Consider the following 22330-nt stretch of genomic DNA (forward strand, 5'->3'; position numbering starts at 1 on the left):
TACCTTATTTCAAGTCATTAATTTGAAATAAATTATAACCCTTTTGTTCGAAACATTTTCTCATTTACAGATATATGAGAAATTACATATAGGCCACCATGAGTCAAGCTGGAATTAAAATTGAGAATTTTATACTCAAGTCCTGAAATCATGATCTCTTGCTCTAGATACAGTGGTATCACTGCTGCTAATACAACTGAGGTTTCTAAGCAGCCAGGAAAGAGTAACCCTGCCTCATATACCAATATCACTGCCTTTGAAGGAAAAGGATTAACTAAGAATTAAGGAGGAGCTACATGGGTTCCTGTGTCCAGGGGTTCCCCAGGCTGCAGCCAGGGTAGGTGGGGTGTGCACAAAACAGCAAACAACTTCTCAAAGCTGGAAGTTGTTCTTATGCTATCTTTGAGAAAAGCATGGAGACTCTAGTTACATATCGGATGAGAGTAGCACAGGTATCAAAAATGTTTGGATCCAAGCAACCTGTGACTGCCTTAGGGTTTGTTAACTTATTTAAATGTCATCACTTGCAGAGCTAATCTGGACTTTTCCTGCTCTTAGAGTCCCTCGACAAGAAGAAGCATCAAAGAATGAACTGATCCCTGGCATGGCTAATTATTTTCTATCAATGTTTTCAATGGAGCACTGAAAAAAAGAAGATAGTTATTTCCATTTGTGATTTAATTACCACCATCCTCCCATAAGATAGGGAGGAAACAGGTGTCTCTAATTGGCCCAGGTCTTTTCTGGTTCTACTACATTTTTTTTCTCCAACTATTGTTTAAGTTCTGGACAGGGTTTTATGCACTATTTTGTTCAGACATCTTTAAGACAAACATATTCAAATCTTTAAAAACTTCTGGCTAAACAGTTATCATTCTTATGCTATGAAGTAAGACTATGAAATGACACGGAACTTGAATTGGAGTTCCACAATACCACAAAATAGGCCAATATTTAATGAGCCTTTTCTAGAGTTAAGAAATTAAGCTTGTCTAATAATCTCATCTGCCAGAACGAAGATTAATTTTTTTCCCTTTTTTTTAGTAGCTCTTCAATCTCTAGGCAACTCACATGTACCCTGTCAAGAACTATCAGCAAAAAATTTCAATGTAGTAGCATGCAGCTAGGGAATGGGGGCAGCAAGGGTCGGGGAAGTAACAGAACTCCATGGGGGACACTCACCAGCTATGGCACCAGCTAAGAGCAGGCTTCCTGGGCTAACCTGCCCATCTTCATTTGCAAAGGAAGCCTTCACATGAGCATAGCACGGAAAGTAGATGGCCGAGAAAGGAATGTCCCGCAGAAAGCATGCTTTGGCACCCTGCACATTTGCAAAGGAAGAAAAACCACATGAAACACATATCCCATTGAGGAGATCAAGCTTCTTTGGAACTCACCTCAGAACAAAATATTCCTGGAGAAGACCAAATTTGTACTCACATATTGAAAGGGGAACAGAAAAAAATAACCCAAATTCTGCAAGTAATAAATCTAAACTTTGTTTTTAAAACAAAAACTAGTTTTGTTGTGTGCTGTGAGGGGAGGAGGGCAGTTCTTATTTACTCTAATGCTAAGACTTCAATTAAAACCTTGTTGGAACTCTGCCTGTGACATCCTTTTAAATGCCTACTGGTGGCAAGTCACTGTCATTTCAAGGAAGATCTGTTCTCTGGTCTCACCAAACATGGGTAACAGTAGTCAAGATGCCTCTTTATTTACACACTAGGAAGCCGACAAATTATATAGGTGGGTGGGTGGGGGAGGAAGGGTTTGCTGTTTTGTACTGTTTGGATTGTTTCCCAGAAAGAAATTACCCACACATAAAACAATTATATCTTTTCAGGGGGTTCATGATCCTTCTAATTTCCTTATATACTTACTTACCTGCCACCCAGGGTTTATGAAACATTGATAAATGCCTGCTCTAAAGCCTGAAATATTCACAATAATTCGGATCCATTTTAGAGCTGTGTGTAGAACAATTAGTTCCTACAGCAAAGTCTTCAACAAATAGTTTCTGTTGCCAACATAATGCTATGCAGGGGCCCCATGAATTGATAAGTGCCCAGAAATATGACATATTATAATGAAAACCACAACACATATATTGTGTTTTGGGTAGGGTGAATGGGAAGGAAATCATCCCTTTTCAACATGTAATGATTTAATACCATTTCTTTCACAGATTTCTAATAACTAAAAATTTCCACCAAATACACAGATTCCCAAAAGAAAATAATGAATCCAGCCAGAGTCAACAGATCTAGCCATACCCAGTGACATTTATTGAGGGCTAGTAATGCTGGATCTTGGGTATTTCTGTTTGATGCTCCAAACTGTCAAAGTTCTTTAACACTATGTATCTGTTACTGTAGCCTTTGTTGTCCTGACACCCACATCTCGCTCCTGACTCAAACTGAGCTTGTGGGTAATAAAACCCTTAGTCTTTTTCATATAAATTACTATTAACTCAAGTCTACTATAACTTAATTAGTTGCCTCACACAAGTAACACAGGCAGGACGTCAGATTTAATCCTATTAAGTTGCATCCTACTTTGGCTCATCCTGCCAACCAGAACAAATGCTTGGAATCTGGATTCTGTCATGCTGGCTCTTTCTCAGTCAACTTACCCATGGATGTGTAGGCATGCCTCTGTTCACTCTGTGTACACAAGTATTCAGAGAAGCATGCATCTACCTCATGTACTGCCAAACGGCTCAGGTTTCTGTATCTTGCCCACCCCCAGAGTGTTAGATGTTTAATTAAAATTAAGAACCACAATATCCACCACACCCAAGCTACTCATTTTAGGCACATACAAATGAACGTCCTGGACAGGTAATCTATCATCCTGGACAGGTAATCCATCAATTATGCATTTACTGAGGGCTATGCCCTTGGCTTGTTCAGAGGGCACCCTGGAGGTAGTTCCAGAGACAAGTCCAAAACTCAAGACCCTAAGAGTTTTTTCCACTTCTCTCAGCTCTTTCAAAGGGAAAACATATAGTATAATGTTAATATCTGTGTGTAACATCCAAACCTTTTCTTTTTTTTTTTTTTGAGACGGAGTCTCACTCTGTCGCCCGGGCTGGAGTGCAGTGGCCGGATCTCAGCTCACTGCAAGCTCCACCTCCTGGGTTCACGCCATTCTCCTGCCTCAGCCTCCCGAGTAGCTGGGACTACAGGCGCCCGCCACCTCGCCTGGCTAGTTTTTTTTTTTTTTTTTTTTTTTTTTGTATTTTTTAGTAGAGACGGGGTTTCACAGTGTTAGCCAGGATGGTCTCGATCTCCTGACCTCGTGATCCGCCCGTCTCGGCCTCCCAAAGTGCTGGGATTACAGGCTTGAGCCACCGCGCCCGGCCAACATCCAAACCTTTTCTTACAACTAGTTTTTTAAAAAATTATAATTCGGGCAGTTATTGTATAAGGGTAACAATATCAGCATTTAGTTTCTATTTTTCCTTCCTTTTCTCTTTTTGGCCCAAGCCTTCTTGTAAGTGCTGCTAGCTATTCATCCACATGTAGATTCAGTCAAGAAGATAATCAAATTAGACACCAAATAATCAACTCAAATGAAGATCACTTTAATCCCAGTTACTCGGGAGGCTGAGGCAGAAGAATCGCTTGAATCTGGGAGGTGGAGGTTGCAGTGAGCTGAGACCATGCCACTGCACTCCAGCCAGGGCAACAGAGTAAGACTCCATCTTAATAAAAAAAAAATAAAAAATAAAACTTAAAAAAACATTATTCCTTAGAAAAATGTATCAGAAACTAAAACCAAGCTTTTAGCTTTTCTTCCTTCCTTTCTTTCTTTTTTTTTTTTTTTTGATATGGAGTTTCGCTTTGTTGCCCAGGTTGCCCAGGCTGGAGTGCAGTGGCGTGATCTCAGCTCACTGCAACCTCTGCCTCCTGGGTTCAAGTGATTCTCCTGCTTCAGCCTCCTGAGTAGCTGGGACTACAAGTACCTGCTACCACGCCCGGCTAATTTTTTGTATTTTTAGTAGAGACGGAGTTTCACCACATTGGGAAGGCTGGTCTCCAACTCCTGATCTCAGGTGATCCACCCGCCTTGGCCTCCTAAAGTGCTAGGATTATAGGCATTGAGCCACCGCGCCCGGCCACTTTTAGCTTTTCAGACAAAGATATATTATTTGTTGGGGATGTAACAAAATATAGGAGGAAACAGTCACTAATTTTGTACTGAAACATTAAAGTTTAAAAAAAGGGGGCGAGGGGAGAAAGAGAAACAGATTAACCTGTCTTATGCTATGTGGCTTCAATATGATGAGAAGGCCATGGGAAGACATGACCCAAAATTATAAACATCCCTGAGGCATAGGAAGAGTAAAGGAACATGAAGAATCAGCTGGGTTTTCTGAAGAAGGACCCACTGAGGGTTCCACCTTCTGAGAGCCTCCTCCTTCCTTTCCTGAAATCATGACAGTAAATCGAGTATCCCTGTTACAAAGGCATCTACAAGAGATATGAGACATACTTCAAGAGATGTTGGAAAACAACTCTACATGGCTGAGATGAAAAATGGCTTGATCAAAAACCAAACATACAAATATATATATATATATATCTCCATATCCCTGAGGAAAGGGTAGAATTGCCTTGTGCAACACTAAAGGAAGCATGCCTAGAAATAGGTTGTATTTCATTTTCCAGGAATCAAGCAATGTAGTCAAAGTGTTTATGCAGACTAGAACAAATGTTAGGATATGCAAAAGAAGTCTTTGGTATCTGATTACCTGAGAAAAAGGAAGAAATGGAAAAGTCAAGGAAGCAAAAGAACTTTTACCTGGTGTGATCATCCTGTCACCCCTAGCCATGTGATGAGCACCTGTAGAAATCAAGCCCTTAACCTTCCTCACCTGTCAAAAATACCATAGGCCACCTTCTTCAGGCAACTGGGACAACTGAAACTGTAGGAATGAATGAAGTAATACGTGTGAAAGTCCTTGTAAGGTATCCACTGCATTATAAACATTAAGGGACAGAAATGTGTTCACCTCGAGGGCTGTGTCTCCCTGCCTCTCCTGGCACCTGCTCTGGTGTCTTCCTGCAGAAAATACCTCTCCCAGTCGCATCAGGAGGCGGCCTTTCACCTCTCTTGCACCCCAGGCATCAAAGCCCAATTCCCAAGGAAAGACACAGACTTATTAAATTTCCCTGGCCTCTTTTTCCCCACCACTTCCTTTAGGTCTTAGGCATAAAGGCAGGTGCCAATTTGTAAGACTGCCTTAGGCAATATCTGACCTGTTGCTCTTGCACAATGAAAAGGGAAGCAGGATGTTAAAAAGACTTAAAGTTCTAAGGGTGAAAATGTTTCTCTCCTGGATTCCTTGATAAATCCTTCACTTTGTGGTGAACACCCATTCTCTAGCACTACAGCAAAACATAAACCTGTTTGACTTGAATTCTACTTGTCCCAAGTATAATCTTTACCAAGTGATCAGCCATTCTGAACAGGCAACTTTATAACAAAGGGAAACAGTCCATGCTGCCCTAGAGCCTGCATCAGCAACACAAAAATATTACTTTGGCTATTTAAGAATTAATAAGTTACAAAGGTGCGCCACTTAAAAAAAGTATTTAAACATTCCTGCCATATAAGAAAATCTCCACATTATCCTGCTCTGGGTATTTTTTTTTTTTTTTTTTTTTACTGGTTTTCTAGGCAGCTCTGCCCTTAAACATTCTCTGATTGGTCTTGAATTTCCTCCATATATACTACAATCACTTGGGGAAAATTAATAAATGCAAAATACAATCATCTAATCTCTTTCTATTCTTTAAATACTTTATCTCTAAAGATGATAAACTATTGGGTTCTTCTTTTTAAATAAAAGGCACACTAATATCCAGACACGGACAACAAAAATCATCTCAGGGTAGACCTATGTTATAAACTGGAAAAAAACTCAGATCTAGTTTAATTATCAACTCTGCCTCCATTCCAATTCTATATCATGCTAAAGTCTCTCCATCATCATTCTATTTAAGATCTAGAAAAGCTTTTTTAAGGGTAGGCCTCACTTAACTTCAAGTTAACAGTCCACAATTGACACAGGCCAATTAGACAGGCTTAGAGATTCTGGCAGCAGAATCATCACGGCAAAAGAATCATTTATTTTGCTTCTCATGCCTTTTTGATGTGGACACTGTGCTGAAAGCCTAAGGAAGCTTTAATCAATTCTCAAGTTGCTAGGATCGTCCACTCAAGTTTGTTTTGCCAGCTCTGCCTGGCATGAAATTGTCAATAGATATAATACAACAGGATTTGTATCTCTCTTTCTCTTGCATGCATGCTGTCACACATGCACAGCAATTTCCGATGTCTCTTTTTCTTCTTTTAAAACTCTTCATCTTGGATGGTAAATCACCTGCCCAATCAATCCAAAGGGGGGAACAAACCAGTCCTGAAGGATGGTGCTGATAAAAAAGTCAGGGCCAGGGCAGGTCTTTTCGCATGCTAATTCCTGCTTATTCTAGCTGTACCTGCAAACACAGCTCTAAACAGACTATTTCTAATACAGGGAAAGGTAATTACACTCACAAAGGCACCTCTGTGTCGGGCCGGGCACCAGGAGCCAGCAGGTCTGGGAGACGGAGGCTTAACAGAGACTCCAGCAGTGAATGCACATTGTCTAGCATGGGGGAAAATGCCAGACTGGGGACCCTGCAGCATTCAAGACAACAGTGGCGCACCTTGTCTGAGAAGGTTATTCAATGCTTCTGGCACCTGTCGTCAGAGCCACCCAGCCCTCTTTTCCTACCTTACAGGTTTAGAATTTATATGGCATGTATAATTATATATTTTGATCCTGGAGCTACAAACAATGGGCAGCGTGTCATGACTTGATCCCTTAGCATTCCTCTTGGCTTCCCCCAACCAAGTTAACCCTTAGATACACATCTAGGCAGTGCCTCTCCAGCCCAGTCAAAGGATGGTCAGACCCCACCTACATGGCTGAGATTTGAGGAGGGTGAGTTTCAACGTCTTGCTGAGAAATAGCAATGGTGCCAAGACCTATTATGTGATTGTGTCACTGGTATTAAAACCAAATAGGCCAGCCAACATTTGAAGACTTGATATCAGTAAACATGGAAATTACTTCAATTTGAATATAAAATATGAATGACCATTACTTGGCTTCTTTAGTCCAGGGACTTCAGGGATATGGGTTCTCCTTAATTTCATTGCAATTCTAACAAAATCATCTTGACAACTCTGGGTTTCTTGTAGGAAATGCTGCTTGTGTCAGTGCTAGTTCTCTATTGTTCTAGTATTGTACATTGCTTTGCCATCAACATTGCTCATCACTGAGATGGACTGAAAACCCTAGACATGGCACAGAGGAATGTAATCACATGGAATTTTAGTCCCGAAGCTGCTAGTCATGTCATCTTCACAAAGGTAATCTATAAAACATGTCCCACCTTTGCTTTATTTCTTTATAATTATTATTATTTTTTTTTTGAGACAGAGTCTCGCTCTGTAGCCAGGCTGGAGTGCAGTGGCGCGATCTTGGCTCACTGCAACCTCCACCTCCAGTTCAAGCAATTCTCCTGTCTCAGCGTCCCGAGTAGCTGGGACTATGGGCATGTGCCACCATGCCCGGCTAATTTTTGTATTTTTAGTAGACATGGGGTTTCACCATGTTGGCCAGGATGGTCGTGATCTCTTGACCTTGTGATCTGCCCGCCTCAGCCTCTCAAAGTGCTGGGATTACAAGTGTGACCCACCACGCCCAGCCCCCACCTTTTCAGTTATTCTTTCCTTTACTTTCTTGCCTTCCTCTCATCATTTTTCTCCCTTCCCTCTGCTTCAGCACCTGCTTAGAAGATGTAAAGTCTACTTCTAGTCTGTTTACTCTGACAGTTTTAACATGCATACAGAACCTACTGTAGTCTTTCTTTTCCTTCCTCCTGTGAAATATTTGTACTTTAGACTACTTAAAAGTATCCCCATTTTATCAACATGCACTTTAATTCTGGCTTCACAAATATTAAGCATTTCAAATAGCTTAATATTGTTTAAATTGTATGTATATTTAAATTATGGCAATGTTATTCAGACTGTTAAAGTGAACTAAATATGGCCTGAGAAGAACTCCATACTTTCATATTTGAGTCCTTGTGGATGAACTACAACCTAACTTAATAGTTAGACAAGTCTGCACCTGTAACAATAGCTAAGTCTTGGCCAATTCCAGAAGTCATACTTCAACCACTCATACACTGCTCAGTGTTCAAACGGTGTTCAAATAAGGCAAACACTGACCTGAAACCAAACCAGTTGTTTCTGTACCTCACTTCCAGTTTCTGTATATCACTTCCATTTTTTTGTCAATAAAATTTTTTTTATTGTTGAATAATTTTTTTTAATTATTATACTTTAAGTTCTAGGGTACATGTGCACAACGTGCAGGTTTGTTACATATGTTTACATGTGCCATGTTGGTGTGCTGCACCCATTGACTCGTCATTTCTTCCACCACGTGGCTGCACTAGAGTCTCTCTGAATCTGCTGTGATTCTGGGGGCTGCCTGATTCACGAATCATTCATTGCACAATTAAACTCCCTCAATTTGGATGAAGTTTTTCTTTTAACAAGACTAAACATTTACCACTTTCTTTGCTACTCAATCCTGTCACATCCCCACCTGGGATCACTTTCTAGCATTTCCTTCATTAGGGTTCTACTGGTGATATGCTTTCTTGAGTTTTGCTAGTCTAAAAAATATCTTTACCCTTTTTCTTAAAAGCAATTTTTACAGGGTATACAAGTCTAGGTTGAAAGGGTTTTTTCCTCCACCTACTGAAGACACCCCCATTCAACTGTCTTCTGGCTTCCACTGTTGCCATTCTTAGGTTTGCTGTCAGTTCAACTGCTGCCCTTTTGAAGGCAAATTGACTTTTTTTCTCTGGCCGCTTAAGAGTTTCTCTCTAGCTCTGGTGTTCAGCAGTTTTCCTCTGATGTGTCTAGTCTGAATTATTTTCATTTATCCTATACTTGCAATTTGTTGCACTTTTTTCTTTGCTGTTTTTTTTTTTCTTTTTGAAACAGAGTCTTGCTCTGTCACTTAGGTTAGAGTGCAGTGGTGCAATCATGGCTCACTGCAGCCTTGACCTCCTGGGCTCAAGTGATCTTCCCACCTCAGCCTCCCAAGTAGCTGGGACTACAGGTGCGTGACACCATATCTAGCTAATTAAAAAAAAAAAAAAAAAAAAAAAGTTTGTTTTTGTAGAGATGAAGTCTCACTGTGTTGCCCAGGCTGGTCTTGAACTCCTGAGCTCCCAAAGTGCTGGGATTACAGGTGCAAGTCATCACATCCAGCCTCCTGTACTTCTTGAATCTTAGATTAACGGCTTTTATTAGTTCTAGAAAATCTTTAGCCATCATCTCACCTTTTCTTCCAGTTTTCTTTTATATTTGTTAGACCATCTCATGCTTTCCACTGCTGGGGGTGCAGAAAATGATACCCCAAACATATGGTTGCTTTGCCAGGCTGAGTGCTTTGAAAATTGAAAGGACTCAGAAATAAGCCTCAGAACCAAGGTATCTCTTCTAAGGTCTCCTCCCATTCCTGCCTCCTCTCATCCTCTGTTTCTTCCAAGCACAGCATGAAGCTGTTCTCTTATCCACCTAGAAACCAGACCCCCAAAGAGGAACGTAATTGCCTTCAACCCCTTCCCTGAGATTTCATTAACCAGAGAAGATCGAAACTCATCTCACAGAGGAAGAGACTGAATACTAAACACAACACCTAGAACTCAGACAACCTCTGTCCCAAATATTGTGTGTTCTCCAGTCCCATTCAATTTCCAAAGATAATTATTTACTTAGCATTGTTTGAGCCTTGGGTCCATTCATTACCCCTAAAAATCATTTGACTCCTACATCCTTCATCTCCCCTTCCCCTAGGAAGAAGGGTATGTATACATCTGCATCCCACTGAGTCACTGAGTAATCATTTTCCCGTGATTCTTCCATGCTATGCATGTTAAGATAAATTTGTATGCCTTTCTCTCCTATTAATGTGCCTTTTATCAGTTCATTTTCAGTGAACGTTCAGAGGGTGAAGGGGAAAGTGCTTCCTCTTCAACCCTACATACACATGTACATGCCTTTAATCTTTGTCTCTCAGAAATGCATTCTGGATAATTTATCTTCCAGTTGACTAATTCTCTTTTAGGCTGCTTTTCATCTGTTGTTAAAGCCATCTGTTTAATTTTTTTTTTTTTTTTTTTTTTTTTTGAGGAGTCTCACTCTATCACCCAGGTTGAAGTGCAGTGGTGTGATCATGGCTCACTGCAGCCTCAACCTCCTGAACTCAAGAGAGATCCTCTCACCTCAGCCTCCTGAGGAGCTGAGACTACAGGTATGTGCTACCACACCTGGCTAATTGTTTTAATTTTTTGTAGACAGGGTTTTGCCATGCTGCCCAAGCTGGCTGAATTTAAAATTTTAATCATTATAAATATTCTATACTGTTTACTATTTTAAAAATAAAACATTTGTTTTATAATTCTGATAATTTAGAAATTTTAAATCTTTGTGTGTATAATGTTTCCTGTTGTTTTGTGCTATCTCCTCTTAAAGTGTTTTATTGCCTGTGTGACTTGGGATTTTAATTTTTATCGTGAGCTGCTCATTCTCCTTGTACCATTAAATAGAAAAATTCTTCGAAGTCTGGGTTGAAGGTAGGTTCCTCTAGAATTGTGTTTGCTTTTTTTTTTTTTTTTTTTTTTTTTTTGAGGACGTGGGGGGAGGGATAGGGTTTCACTGTGCTGCCCAGGCAGGAGTGCAGTGGTACAATCTTTGCTTGTTGCCACCTCCCCATCCTGGGTTCAACTGATTCTTGTGCCTCAGCCTCCAGAGCAGCTGGAATTACAGGTGTGAGCCACCATGCCCAGCTAATTCTTGTATTTTTATAGTAGAGACGGGGTTTTGCCATGTTGGCCAGACTGGTCTTGAACTCCTGGCCTCAAGTGATTCACCCACCTCGGCTTCCCAAAGTGCTGGGATTACAGGTGTGAGCCACTGCTCCCGGTCTGTGTTTGCTTTTCTCAGGCCTGGGAGCACTATCAATTGAAGACTACTTAAAAATTAATTTCTAACTTGAGGTTTTTCATATCACTTAAAAAATATAAATTCAGCCTGCAAGCCCACGGAGAGCAGTTTGAAGTTCCTGATTCATGGGGGAGTGTTTCCCTGTGCCCTCCTTGTCTCTCCCTCCACTGAGAAGCAAGGCAATTTTCCTTGTAGCCTAGGGTAGAAGGGAACACTGCTATTTTACCCTTCCACTGAGGGTGTAGCCTTTTGAGATGCCAACTTCATGGCGAGGATTTTCTTTAGGTCTAGGAATAGAATAAGAAAAGAGTGATATCTATAGTAGAAACTTTCAGGAGGCCCTATCAGGAATGTGCGCATGTAGCGTTGACACCTGGAAGTAAATAACTTCTTAAACTGCGTCCTAGGTGCCCTGCTTGCTTCACCTTAGCCCTAGCCTTTTTTTTTTTTTTTTAATACTTAGCACTTTGGGCAGTACCTGATTGTCCCGAGACTTCTAAAATTATTGTTCACATTCAAGTGTTTGGCAAATGCCATCAAGGCAAAAAAGAGCTTTACAGTTCTGCTTACCTCACCTATTTTTAGGCTTGAATATTCCTTACTTCCTTGACTCATATGTGTAAAAAGGCTTTTATGAAATATATTATCCAACATTTTTAGTTGTTTCCAATTGGATGATCAGTTAAAAATCTGCTCTACAGGCCAGGCACAGTGGCTCATGCCTGTAATCCCAGCACTTTGGGAGGCCAAGGTGGGCGGATCATGAGGTCAGGAGATTGAGACCATCCTAGCCAACATGATGAAACCCCGTCTCCACTAAAAGTACAAAAATTAGCTGGGTGTGGTGGCGTGTGCCTGTAATCCCAGCTACTCAGGAGGCTGAGGCAGGAGAATCACTTGAACCTGGGAGTCGGAGGTTGCAGTGAGCCGAGATCGTGCCACTGCACACCAGCCTGGTGATGGAGCAAGACTGTCTCAAAAAAAAAAAAAAAAAAAAAAATATATATATATATATATATATATATATATATATATTATAAAAATATATATATGCTCTACCAATGGCTAGAAATCCTATAGAGAGAACTTAATGTCTTATTGAGGAGATGCTCCATCTGGTTGTTCCTGACGCTTTCTCTTGACACGTATTCTTTAAAATGTGCAATGATTATGCAAGCAGTGCCCTCTGATAATTTTTTGTTTTTCTCCTTGATATAGATCACAAAGTCCAGGGAGAAAGTAAAAAGCTCTTTTTTCAAACCCTCTTCAATACACCCTACGAGCACCATTTCTCTACAACAGCAACCACTAGGGCTAAGCTAGCTGAGCTGGTGTTCTCCTTGCGTTTCACTCAACTATTTTTTTTTTTTTTTTTTAAAGACAGGGCCTCGACTCTGCTGCCCAAGGTGGAGTGAAATGGTACAATCATGGCTCATTGCAGCCTGAATCTCCCAGGCTCAAGCTCTCCTCTTGCCTAAGACTCCTGAGTAGCAAGGACTACAGGCACACATCACCACGCCCGATTAATTTTGATTTTATTTTTTATTTTTAGTAGAGATGACGTCTCACTATTTTGTCAAGGCTGGTCTCAAACCCTTGAACTCAATCGATCCTCCTGCCTTGGCCTCCTAAAAGGCTGAGATTACAAGCATGAGCCACTGTGCCCAGCCCATATGCAAGCCTTCTGAATACTTCATTTTTGAAGAGGATGATTTAGATACAGAAGTATATTGCATTCAAAGAAATACATACTCAAAATGTATCATCTTAAATATGGATTTATATCTGAATTATGCTTCCACTCTGCATCAAATTCAGTACATTATAGGAGTAAGAATACAGGTTTTATAATCAGAGACCTGGTCTCAGATCATCACTCTACTATTTAGCAGCTATCTAATGTTGGGTAAGTTTCTTAAAACATCTGTACCTCAAGTTCCTCATCTATAAAATGTGAGTAACATTTGTACAGACACATTAAACTTAAATCCAATGATTAATATAGTTAGTATAATACCTAGCACAAAGATCTCCAATAAAAGATGATAATTCAATAAAAGATGATAATTACTATTATCAATGAAAGCACACTGTCCTATTGGAGTGGAAAATTAAAATATATATGAAATAATATATAATTTTAACAACTGGCAGCTGGAATATGACTTCTACGTGGTTTCACACCTGAATCACAATAGAGTTCTACGTTTATCAGGTCAACCTTTTATTCGGTGGAAGACCTAATTCTACTGAGCACATTTATAGTAGTAGTTTGTTAGGTTGATTATACATCACATAGACTTCTTTGGTTGTTACAAGGCATATCTCTTTTACAGTTAATGCATTTCTTATGCTGTCCATCTTTTAAATGCATCTCTTGGTCACAATTAGAAACCAGAGACTGTAAAGATGATTCAGTAGAAATATATCCATCACTTCTGGAAAATATATTCAGAGTACCTTACAAATGGTGGATAGCTGGCATCATTTAATATACTTTTTAACATGAAAGATGACATATTCTAAAAGTTTAGATAAAATTAAAAAGTACTGTCTTAAAACTAATATTGTGGGTACTTAGCAAAAACCGAAAACGAAAAAGAAAACAAGCAATAACAAAACAAAAAATAACTTGGTAAAAATGTTTGTCTCTGGAAAGAAAAGTTATCTGGGGCTTGGGCTGAGAAACTAGCATTTTATCGTTAGATACTCTTTTGTATCTGAATTTTCTACCTTAAAAAAAGGTAATGCCTATTAAAATTAAATTTTAAAAGAACTTTATGGCCCTAGAATTACATGTTTCTCTTCTCTCACCCCTTAACGTAGATCACCTTTAAGGCAATGATACTGTACACATCTTTGGTATTCTAGCATCTAATAGTGTTAGCACTCAATACACATTTGGTGAAAGAATAAAAGAATGGTTTAAAAAATTGATCATTTGCTGTTACTTTAAGGAATTCTTTTCTTCTGGTGTCTTTAGCACACTCAATTCCTCTGGGCATTGTTTCATAAAAATAATATTTTTCAAGCCATCTCCTTTTAATCTGCTATTCTAAAGTCCAAACCAGAAGACCTGGCCTGGAGAGGTTGTTGACCACACAGCACTGGAAATTACCCAGGACTGGAGTAATGAGGAAGAAACTAGGTATTCCTGCAAGAATACCTTAGCTGACACTCAATAATCAAAAGTTGATGACAACTAACACACCATGTGTACTATGTGCTCAACTGTATCCTGTATGCTTTACAAGCATTGTTTTAGTAAAACCACACAACGATCCTATGAATAGGGAGGTACGATTATTATCCTCTTTCTACAGATGAGTCAGTGAGTCATCTGAAGCACAGGAACAAGAAATTTTGTAAAAAAAAAAATCATTTTTTTTCAAACTAAGTGTTGAGTACTATGCTCACTACCTCGGTAACTGAATCATTCATATCCCAAATCCCAGCATCATGCAACATACCTGTGCAACAAACCTGTACATGTACCCCCAATGTAAAATAAAATTTGAAATTATTTTTTAAAGTTTTTTTTTTTTTTCCAGTTTTTGTTTAATACAACCTTTAAGCAGTGATTTTGGACATTACATGACCTGTAGTATTTTTCAAATATTCACACACATTAGATACAAAACCTGACTCCTTGAAGTATACTTGATACTCTCTCCTTAAATTTCTAAAAATCCTTCCTTAAATGAGATAATAAAAGTCTGTCAGGAGTAAGACACAATATTTTTATTTATTTACTTATTAACTTACTTCAATTTTTGGTGTTGGTATATTTGTGAAAAGACTCGGTCACTCTCTCTCATACATCAAGAAATGTACACTTAAGACACTTCATATGAATAGAATCATGCAGTATTTGAAGTTCTGTGACTGCCTTATTGCACTTAATATAATGTCTTCCAGGCTTATCCATCTCATTGCAAAAGAAGGATTTCCTTCCTTTTTAAGGCTATAATACACCATATTTTCTTTATTCATTCCTTTGTTGATAGACATTTGGGTTGTTTCACAGCTTGTCTATTGTAATAATGTTGCAATGAACCTGGTAGTCCAGATACCTTCTTCAGATATCTGATTTCTATTCTTTTGGATGTACAGCCAGAAGTGAGATTGCTGGATTATACAGTAGTACCATTTTAACTCTTCGAGAAAACTCCATACTGTTTTCCACAGAGACTGTACCACTTTACATTTCTACCATCAAGGAACTCTCTTTTTTTTTTTTTTTTTTTTTTTTTTTTTTTTTTGGAGACAGAGTCTCACTCTTTCCCTCAGGCTGGAGTGCAGTGGCACAATCTCAGCTCACTGCGACCTCCACCTCCCGGGTTCAAGTGAGTCTACTGCCTCAGCCGCCCAAGTAGCTGGAACTATAGGCAAGTGCCACCATGCCCAGCTAATTTTTTGTATTTTTAGTAGAGACAGGGTTTCACCGTGTTAGCCAGGATGGTCTTGATCTCCTGACCTCGTGATCCGCCTGCCTTGGTCTCCCACAGTGCTGGGATTACAGGCATGAGCCACCGCACCTGGCCTACCACCAAGGATTTCAATTTCTCCACAACCTCACCATTGCTTATCTTTTTTTGTTTGTTTGTTTGTTTTTTTTGACAACAGCTATCCTAACAGGTATGAAGTGCTATCTCAGTGTAGTTATGATTTGCATTTCCCTGATGATTAGTGTTGTTGAACATCTTTTCACATCCTTTTTTCACATACATGTTGGCCATTGGTATGTCTTCTTTGGAGAAGTATCTATTCAAGTCCTTTGCTCATTTTTTAAATCAGCTTCTTTTTCTTCACGGTAGCACCAGCTGATGTCATATTCATTTTGTGTATTCCTTTCCTTTTTTTTTTTTTAAGACACAGGGTCTCACTCTATTGCCAGGGCTAGAGTGTGATGGTGCAATCACAGCTCACTGCAGCCTCAAACTCCTGGGTTCAAGTGATTCTCCTGCCTTAGCCTCCCAAATAGCTGGGAATACAGACATGCACCACCATGTCCCGCTAACTTTTATTGATTTATTTTTGTAGGGATGGTGTCTTGCTATGCTGCCTAGGCTAGTCTTGAACTCCTGGCATGAAGAGATCGCGCTGGCCTCCTGAAATACTGAGATTACAGATACAAGGCAGCATGCCCGGCCATATCTTTTTTCCTTGATGGCTGACCTGTCCTACCCAACATACTGTGAGCAGGGACTTAGCTTTAAACAGCCATCTCCTAAAGGCTGGAACAGTGCCTGGCACAGTAAGCTCTCAATAAGAGTGTGCTGAGTGAGTGAATTAATATGATTTACATTTTAAATGGATCACTTTGGCTGCTGTGGCAACAGTGGATTTAGGAGAGTCAAGAGTCAAAATAAAGAAAGCCCTGAAGACGCTTTCACAGAGGTTCAGATGTGGGTGAGAACTACCCCTAGGCTGGTTGTAAAACCATAGCATGTCCCCAGGTATCAGAAAACTAGAACAGCAATGTGTTCTCAAAGTAGACTAAACAATTGCTTCCTTCAGGTCGGGCTATGAGCACGTAAAAATACAAGCTTTTAAAAGATGATAAATTGAAGAATTAGTCTTATGAGTACTTACATGTTACCAAGGAAAAAGGGATAAACTGATAAAACTGGATAAAATCTATTAACACTAAAAAGTGCACATGTCCTTTGACCTAACAACTTCAATGCTAGGACTTTATCTTTTCTAAACAATCTTGTACAAAAGTATGTCAAAATATACACGGGGATGATCACCATGGCATTGCTTGTAATATCTTCAAACTAGAAACAAATATTCATCAACAGGAAATGGTTAAATACAAAAATTTATACAGCTATTAAAATGATGAAAGAGCGTTAAGATACATTGTGTTTGAAAAGATTTTATTTGTGTTAAGACACAATTTTACTTAAGAAAAGTAAAATATTCTCCTTTCATTTTGATTTTAGATTCAGGGGATACATATACAGGTTTGTTACAAGGATATATTGCGTGATGCTGAGTTGGGCTTCTATTAATCCTGTCAGCTAGGTACTGAGCATGGTACCCGAAAGGAAGTTTTTCAGCCCTTTCCTCCTTTCCTCTTTCCCTTCCTCCTGTTGGAGTCTTTGTGCCCATGTGTACCCAAGGTTTAGCTCCCACTTACAAGTGAAAACGTGGTATTTGGTTTTCTGTTTCTGCACTGATTTGTTTAGGATAGTGGCCTCCAGCTGCATCCATGTTGCTGCAAAGGACATAATTTAGTTCTTTTTTATGGTTGTCTAGTACTCCATTGTGTGTAGTTTTCACGTTTTCCTTATCCAATCTCCTGTTAATGGTAACCTAGGGTGATTCGATGTCTTTGCTATTGAAAACATACATACTCTTCTGATGCTGATATTGGTAAAATTTTTGAAAGAGAAACACTAATCTGAGCAGAAAGTTTTTCTTTTTTTAAGGGTACATTAATATAAAATCTTAAGCAGTGGCTATACTTTGAAGAGAATGGAGCAGTAAAGGGTAGAGAGATAATTTTACTTTTCTTCATACACCTTTGTAAATTACTTGATTTTTTTGAAATATAAATTATATTTTACTTTTTAAAATAAAAAAAAGTTGGCGATAACTGGCAGAATAAACAAGAATATACTGATATATCATAACTTGCTTTCTGAGTTTATGAACAATAGCTCCAATGAATCATTTATACACACATTATAGATGAACACATGTCTACAACATTTATGTATATGGATAAAAATATATTTGAATACTGTCAAATGCAGTGGAAAAAAACAATGCCTTTGATTAGAACACAGCAGACAGAGTCCATATTCCTAAGTGACCTTCCATGCTAGAGTTAAGGTTTAACTTGTGATTATAGAATTTGAAAACTTTAACAGTGCTTGATGGATCCTAGCTGTCATTGCTTCACTGACCATGTTTTGTACTCAAAAAGAGACATGGACTGTTCCACTGCTTCCTAATAAAGTATCTTTTTGGCCTAATTAGCTGTGCTGCCATTTACTGTTAAATGATAAGTTTCATTCAATTCTTAAAGTATAATTTGTCCCCTCATTAACACTCTGACAGCTCCTATGGAAAAGGTAATGTTCAAAAGTAGATGGATACAACTTTCTTTTCTATGTCAAGTTTATTTGACTTTTATTTTTATGCTCCAGGGGTTTATGCAATAAAACAGAAGTTATGCAGGGAAAGGGAAATACATCCTCATAATTCTTTTTAAAAAGAAGTAGACATTGCAGATTTGTTTTCTTAGCTATATTACATTCAAATAGCTCTTTCGAAGGCAATTAATTATGCTGCCTTCACTTCAATCACCTACATCCTATGTGCTATAACTAAATCTCTCTAAATGTTAGCATTTTAGAGGGGGGCTTTGTTTACATTGTTTACTATATTTGTGCTAAACTATTTCTTACTTTAGGAATGCAAAATGTTTACTGTTTTCCACTTTTTTTCAGTTGCAAATATATTTCTAAAGCAAGTACTCTAATTGCCACTTACTGGGAAGTCAGAATAGTTTGCTTATTTTGCAAGTCAATACAGGAGAAAAACAGAAAGCTTGATTTTCCAATTTAGGTAAGGTTAAAGCTCAGCAGGCCTAAACACACAGACAGAGCCAACCACTCACCCTTCTTGGGTCTGGCATTGTAATGTTAACAACAGAAACAAAAGAACAGAGGGAAGGAGAAAGATTACCTGTCTCAACTAAATCTAGGACAGTGGTTCTTCTTTTTAAAGACCCACCTGGAGGGGCACATACCAGGTTTAAAAAGTACTGTGTGAGGTCACTTCTAGTCATTTGCATTTTTCTAGCTAACCAGGACTAGAAACAGAAAAGCTGTATTACTAAAAAGTGCTATCCTGAAACAAAAACACATTAAACTACAAAGCAATGCTAATGCTGTGATGCTCCGTAGAAAGATGGATCTTAACCTGCTGTGATGTCTGACCATGTAAAGGTGAAGTGGGGTGGGGCTGGAGAAGAGGGGTTCACAAGAAACAGTCCAAGACAGAATGCTGGGAATATATAAATGAGGACCAACTAGACTTGAATACAAGAGCTAATCAGACTGAAAGGAGACTAAACCACAGAGGTCAACATCTGCTGAATGAAATCCAGACTCCCAGGTCTTTGCATGTAGCTGATACTGATGACCAACAGGAAGATAGAGATTACTAGGTCATTTTCTTGCAATGAAATCAAGGTTCCAGCAGCTCAAAGCATTACTGATTTTCTTGTTAATTACCAGTAAACCAAAAACAGCATTTTAGAAGTGAGCACCAAGCCCTGTGGAATGCTTCTGAACTAGATTAAACTACTAGACTAGTAATTAAACTAACTTCATATGGGAGAGTTCTCTTGCTCAAACTTGAGCAATCCTGCTCATTTCAGGAAAGCAATTTTAGCACAAATGTGGAAACAAGAAACTTCTAAGCCTCAGTTTCAGCTCAGATACCATGGTTGGCAGCCTCTATTCACCTGAACTACAAAATCAGGATACCAACTACTTCCAAGAAGTGTTAAAGGGGATTAAGATTATTAAATAACGTGAAGATGAAAAGCACTAAGTCCCAGTATTGTATCATTTGCAGGTCGTTTAACAGTCTCTGTTTCTGTATCAGCAAACAAGTTCCTACCATTTTACTCATGTAGACATTTCGGTAACAGTCACTGCCATAGTACCTAAGTGCTTTTTACCAGACAACCCATTGAAAGACTCCTGGCATCTTGTCAAAATGATATGCTGCTACATCATATTACAGACTGCAAGAGCCTAAAAATTTAGAAAAGATGATTTTTCTTCAAATTGATCAATGCTATGCCTCATGACAACAGTGTTTATTTTTTACAGATGGGTAACAAATTGGTAAGCAAAATAGTTACAGAACATTGTGTTACATTGTAGAATCCCAGATTGAACATTTTAAGTTCTACTTAAAAAATCAGCAGGTTTATTCCTAAGTACCACATACGCTTAAATATAAGGCAGGATTTTCCCCGGCTAAAATTAATCCCAGAAAAGAGGGCATCACACTGTATTTGATCTTCACAAAGTCTCAGATCATGGAGTACTCTCTCCAATCACTTGACCCTGAGAAGCAGAGTACCATTCGGGGAAGGCAGATTCTCCTGAGACAGTCACAATTATTACTAATTCTGGATGTTTACTGAGGTCACTTGCAAAACTCAGGTTAAAAAGAAAAGAGTAAAAAAGTATCTCTGGGAGGAGGATCTCACAAATACCGTGTCAAATGTCAAAACAAGTCATTTCAAGTTTACTCTAGCAATATGGTAAGTTGTTACATTATGGGGACCAGTTATATCCATTCAGGATGAACTGGGAATAGGAAAAAAGAAATTGACTGTCTTAATATTATGTGTATATGGGATAAAATTTGCAGGAACAATATCATACATAAAAGTCAAAAATGCTTCAAACTGCAAAGCTTGGGATAAAAATGAAGACAATGTATTCTGCAAAACCATGCTAACAGATGACCTAAAAAGTGGGTTAAGTGGAGATCAAAATGCTGATTCAAAATTCATGAATAATTTGAATATTTCTTGATATGTGTTTATAGAAACAAAGCAATATTAATTTTATATAATGTGACTGTATACATTCTTTGTAAATAAATGAAACTATCTTAAGTAGACATTTGACATTTCTCCCATATCCCTAAAGGTTTACTTAGTCAAGCTAGCGTAATGTTTTATAAAAAAATTCTTCATTGAAAACTTGTGTTTACTTTATGTTTGATAAAGCCTTATATGTTGGCATATAGGCAGATAGTTATAGTAAATTCCATTATAACTTTTTGTAGAGCAGTATGAATAACAAATTTCAAGAATCCTCTAGAAGTTTGGTTTTATAATCATTCTGAAAAAACATTTTCTAAATGAAAAAATGATTAAGATTTACAATAATTAAGACAAGGCATACATATATAGAGAAAACATGGATCAGACCATATATATAGGATCAGAAAATAAATTATGATATAGGTTTCTCCTTGAACTGAACTCAGCGTATCAATAACAAATCCAAATAAAGTTCTAGCCAGTGTTGCTGCAAAGAGCTGCACTGAACAACTCTAGAGGGCACAATACCTATCATAGTCACCCTGGATTTGTGTATTGATGAGGATAGTTTTTTGGCAGATGGCAGGAAGGGGCACCTCCTTCTCAATGGCATGAAGTGCCCCTGCAGCTTGGGTAGAACATTTTTTCTAGGTGTAGAAATGCAAACAACAACAACAACAACAACAACAAAAAACAAACAAAAAACAAAAAATGGATTTCATGTTGAAGAATAGTTTCTACATTAGATGAGAAAGTAATCAAATAAATGACTAAAAAAAAAAAAAAAAGTTACCTTGTAGATCCCAAAGAACCCCAGGTCCCGCACGACAGACAAGGCACTGACTCGGGGACCAGTAGTGATTTCTCCGGCCACTTGCAAACGGATCTTGACAATTTCTAAAGGATTTGTGAAAATCACCTGGGAGCCTCCAGCCTAAAAATAACAAAAAAGATTTAGGATCAAAGCAAAGAAATGGTAAGATGGGTCAGGAAGAGATGAATGATTATTCTCAAGGATAAGAATATTCTATCCTCAAGAGAATGTAGTTTCAGTCCTTATCCTATCAATCAAAGTGGTTAGGGATTACAAGTATGAATCAAAATACAGTTACTGCCTAGGAAGAAGCCCTACGTCCTCAATGTGGAGACTGAAGGGCAAAGACCAGAAATTTCTGTTGACCTCCCTGAGTCCTCACACTGAAATTACAAATGCTCCTTGAACCACAAACAACTGCCACCCAGGGCTCAAAGCCAAGGGCACAAAGGCAGTAATAAAATGAAAAGCATTCGTATCCAAATGAGGAGACATAGATCTGCCTCTCAGAATAGAAGGGGGACTAGGAGGACAAAGGCTCCTGAATGATGAATTTCATGATTCTGGCAATGATTCAAAAATTGCCAGCGAACTCGTAAACTTAGATGAAAGCTATCATTTTTTTCTCTTAAAAACATCAAATCTCATTTTATGGAGTTGCATATTCTTATAATTTTATTTATGTATTACTTGTGTATAGATTGCTCTTTTCATATGATATAAATGGTATGTGAAAGTAGCAAAAATATGCACTAAGTCAATTACCACCCAAACGTTGAACATCATGTGTTATTTCATTCCAGCAATGGCTAGATGCCTCACCTCCATGATCATCAGTG

General features: G+C 38.5%; 1 protein-coding gene across 2 annotated transcripts in view; it reads right to left on the reverse strand.

Annotated features, from left to right (window-relative positions):
• SLC25A13 (solute carrier family 25 member 13) overlaps positions 1 to 22330 on the reverse strand; it is a 199993-nt gene that overhangs the window by 10633 nt on the left and 167030 nt on the right. For both annotated transcript variants that reach the window (XM_010356270.2, XM_010356271.2), the window contains 2 exons: positions 21471 to 21611; positions 1183 to 1321 (listed from right to left, as the gene is read on the reverse strand). In XM_010356270.2, the coding sequence (XP_010354572.1) occupies positions 1183 to 1321; positions 21471 to 21611 (280 nt within the window). The remainder of the gene's footprint in view (positions 1 to 1182; positions 1322 to 21470; positions 21612 to 22330) is intronic.

The sequence above is a fragment of the Rhinopithecus roxellana genome, chromosome 6 (assembly GCF_007565055.1).
Source record: "Rhinopithecus roxellana isolate Shanxi Qingling chromosome 6, ASM756505v1, whole genome shotgun sequence".
NCBI classification, from domain to species: domain Eukaryota; kingdom Metazoa; phylum Chordata; class Mammalia; order Primates; family Cercopithecidae; genus Rhinopithecus; species Rhinopithecus roxellana.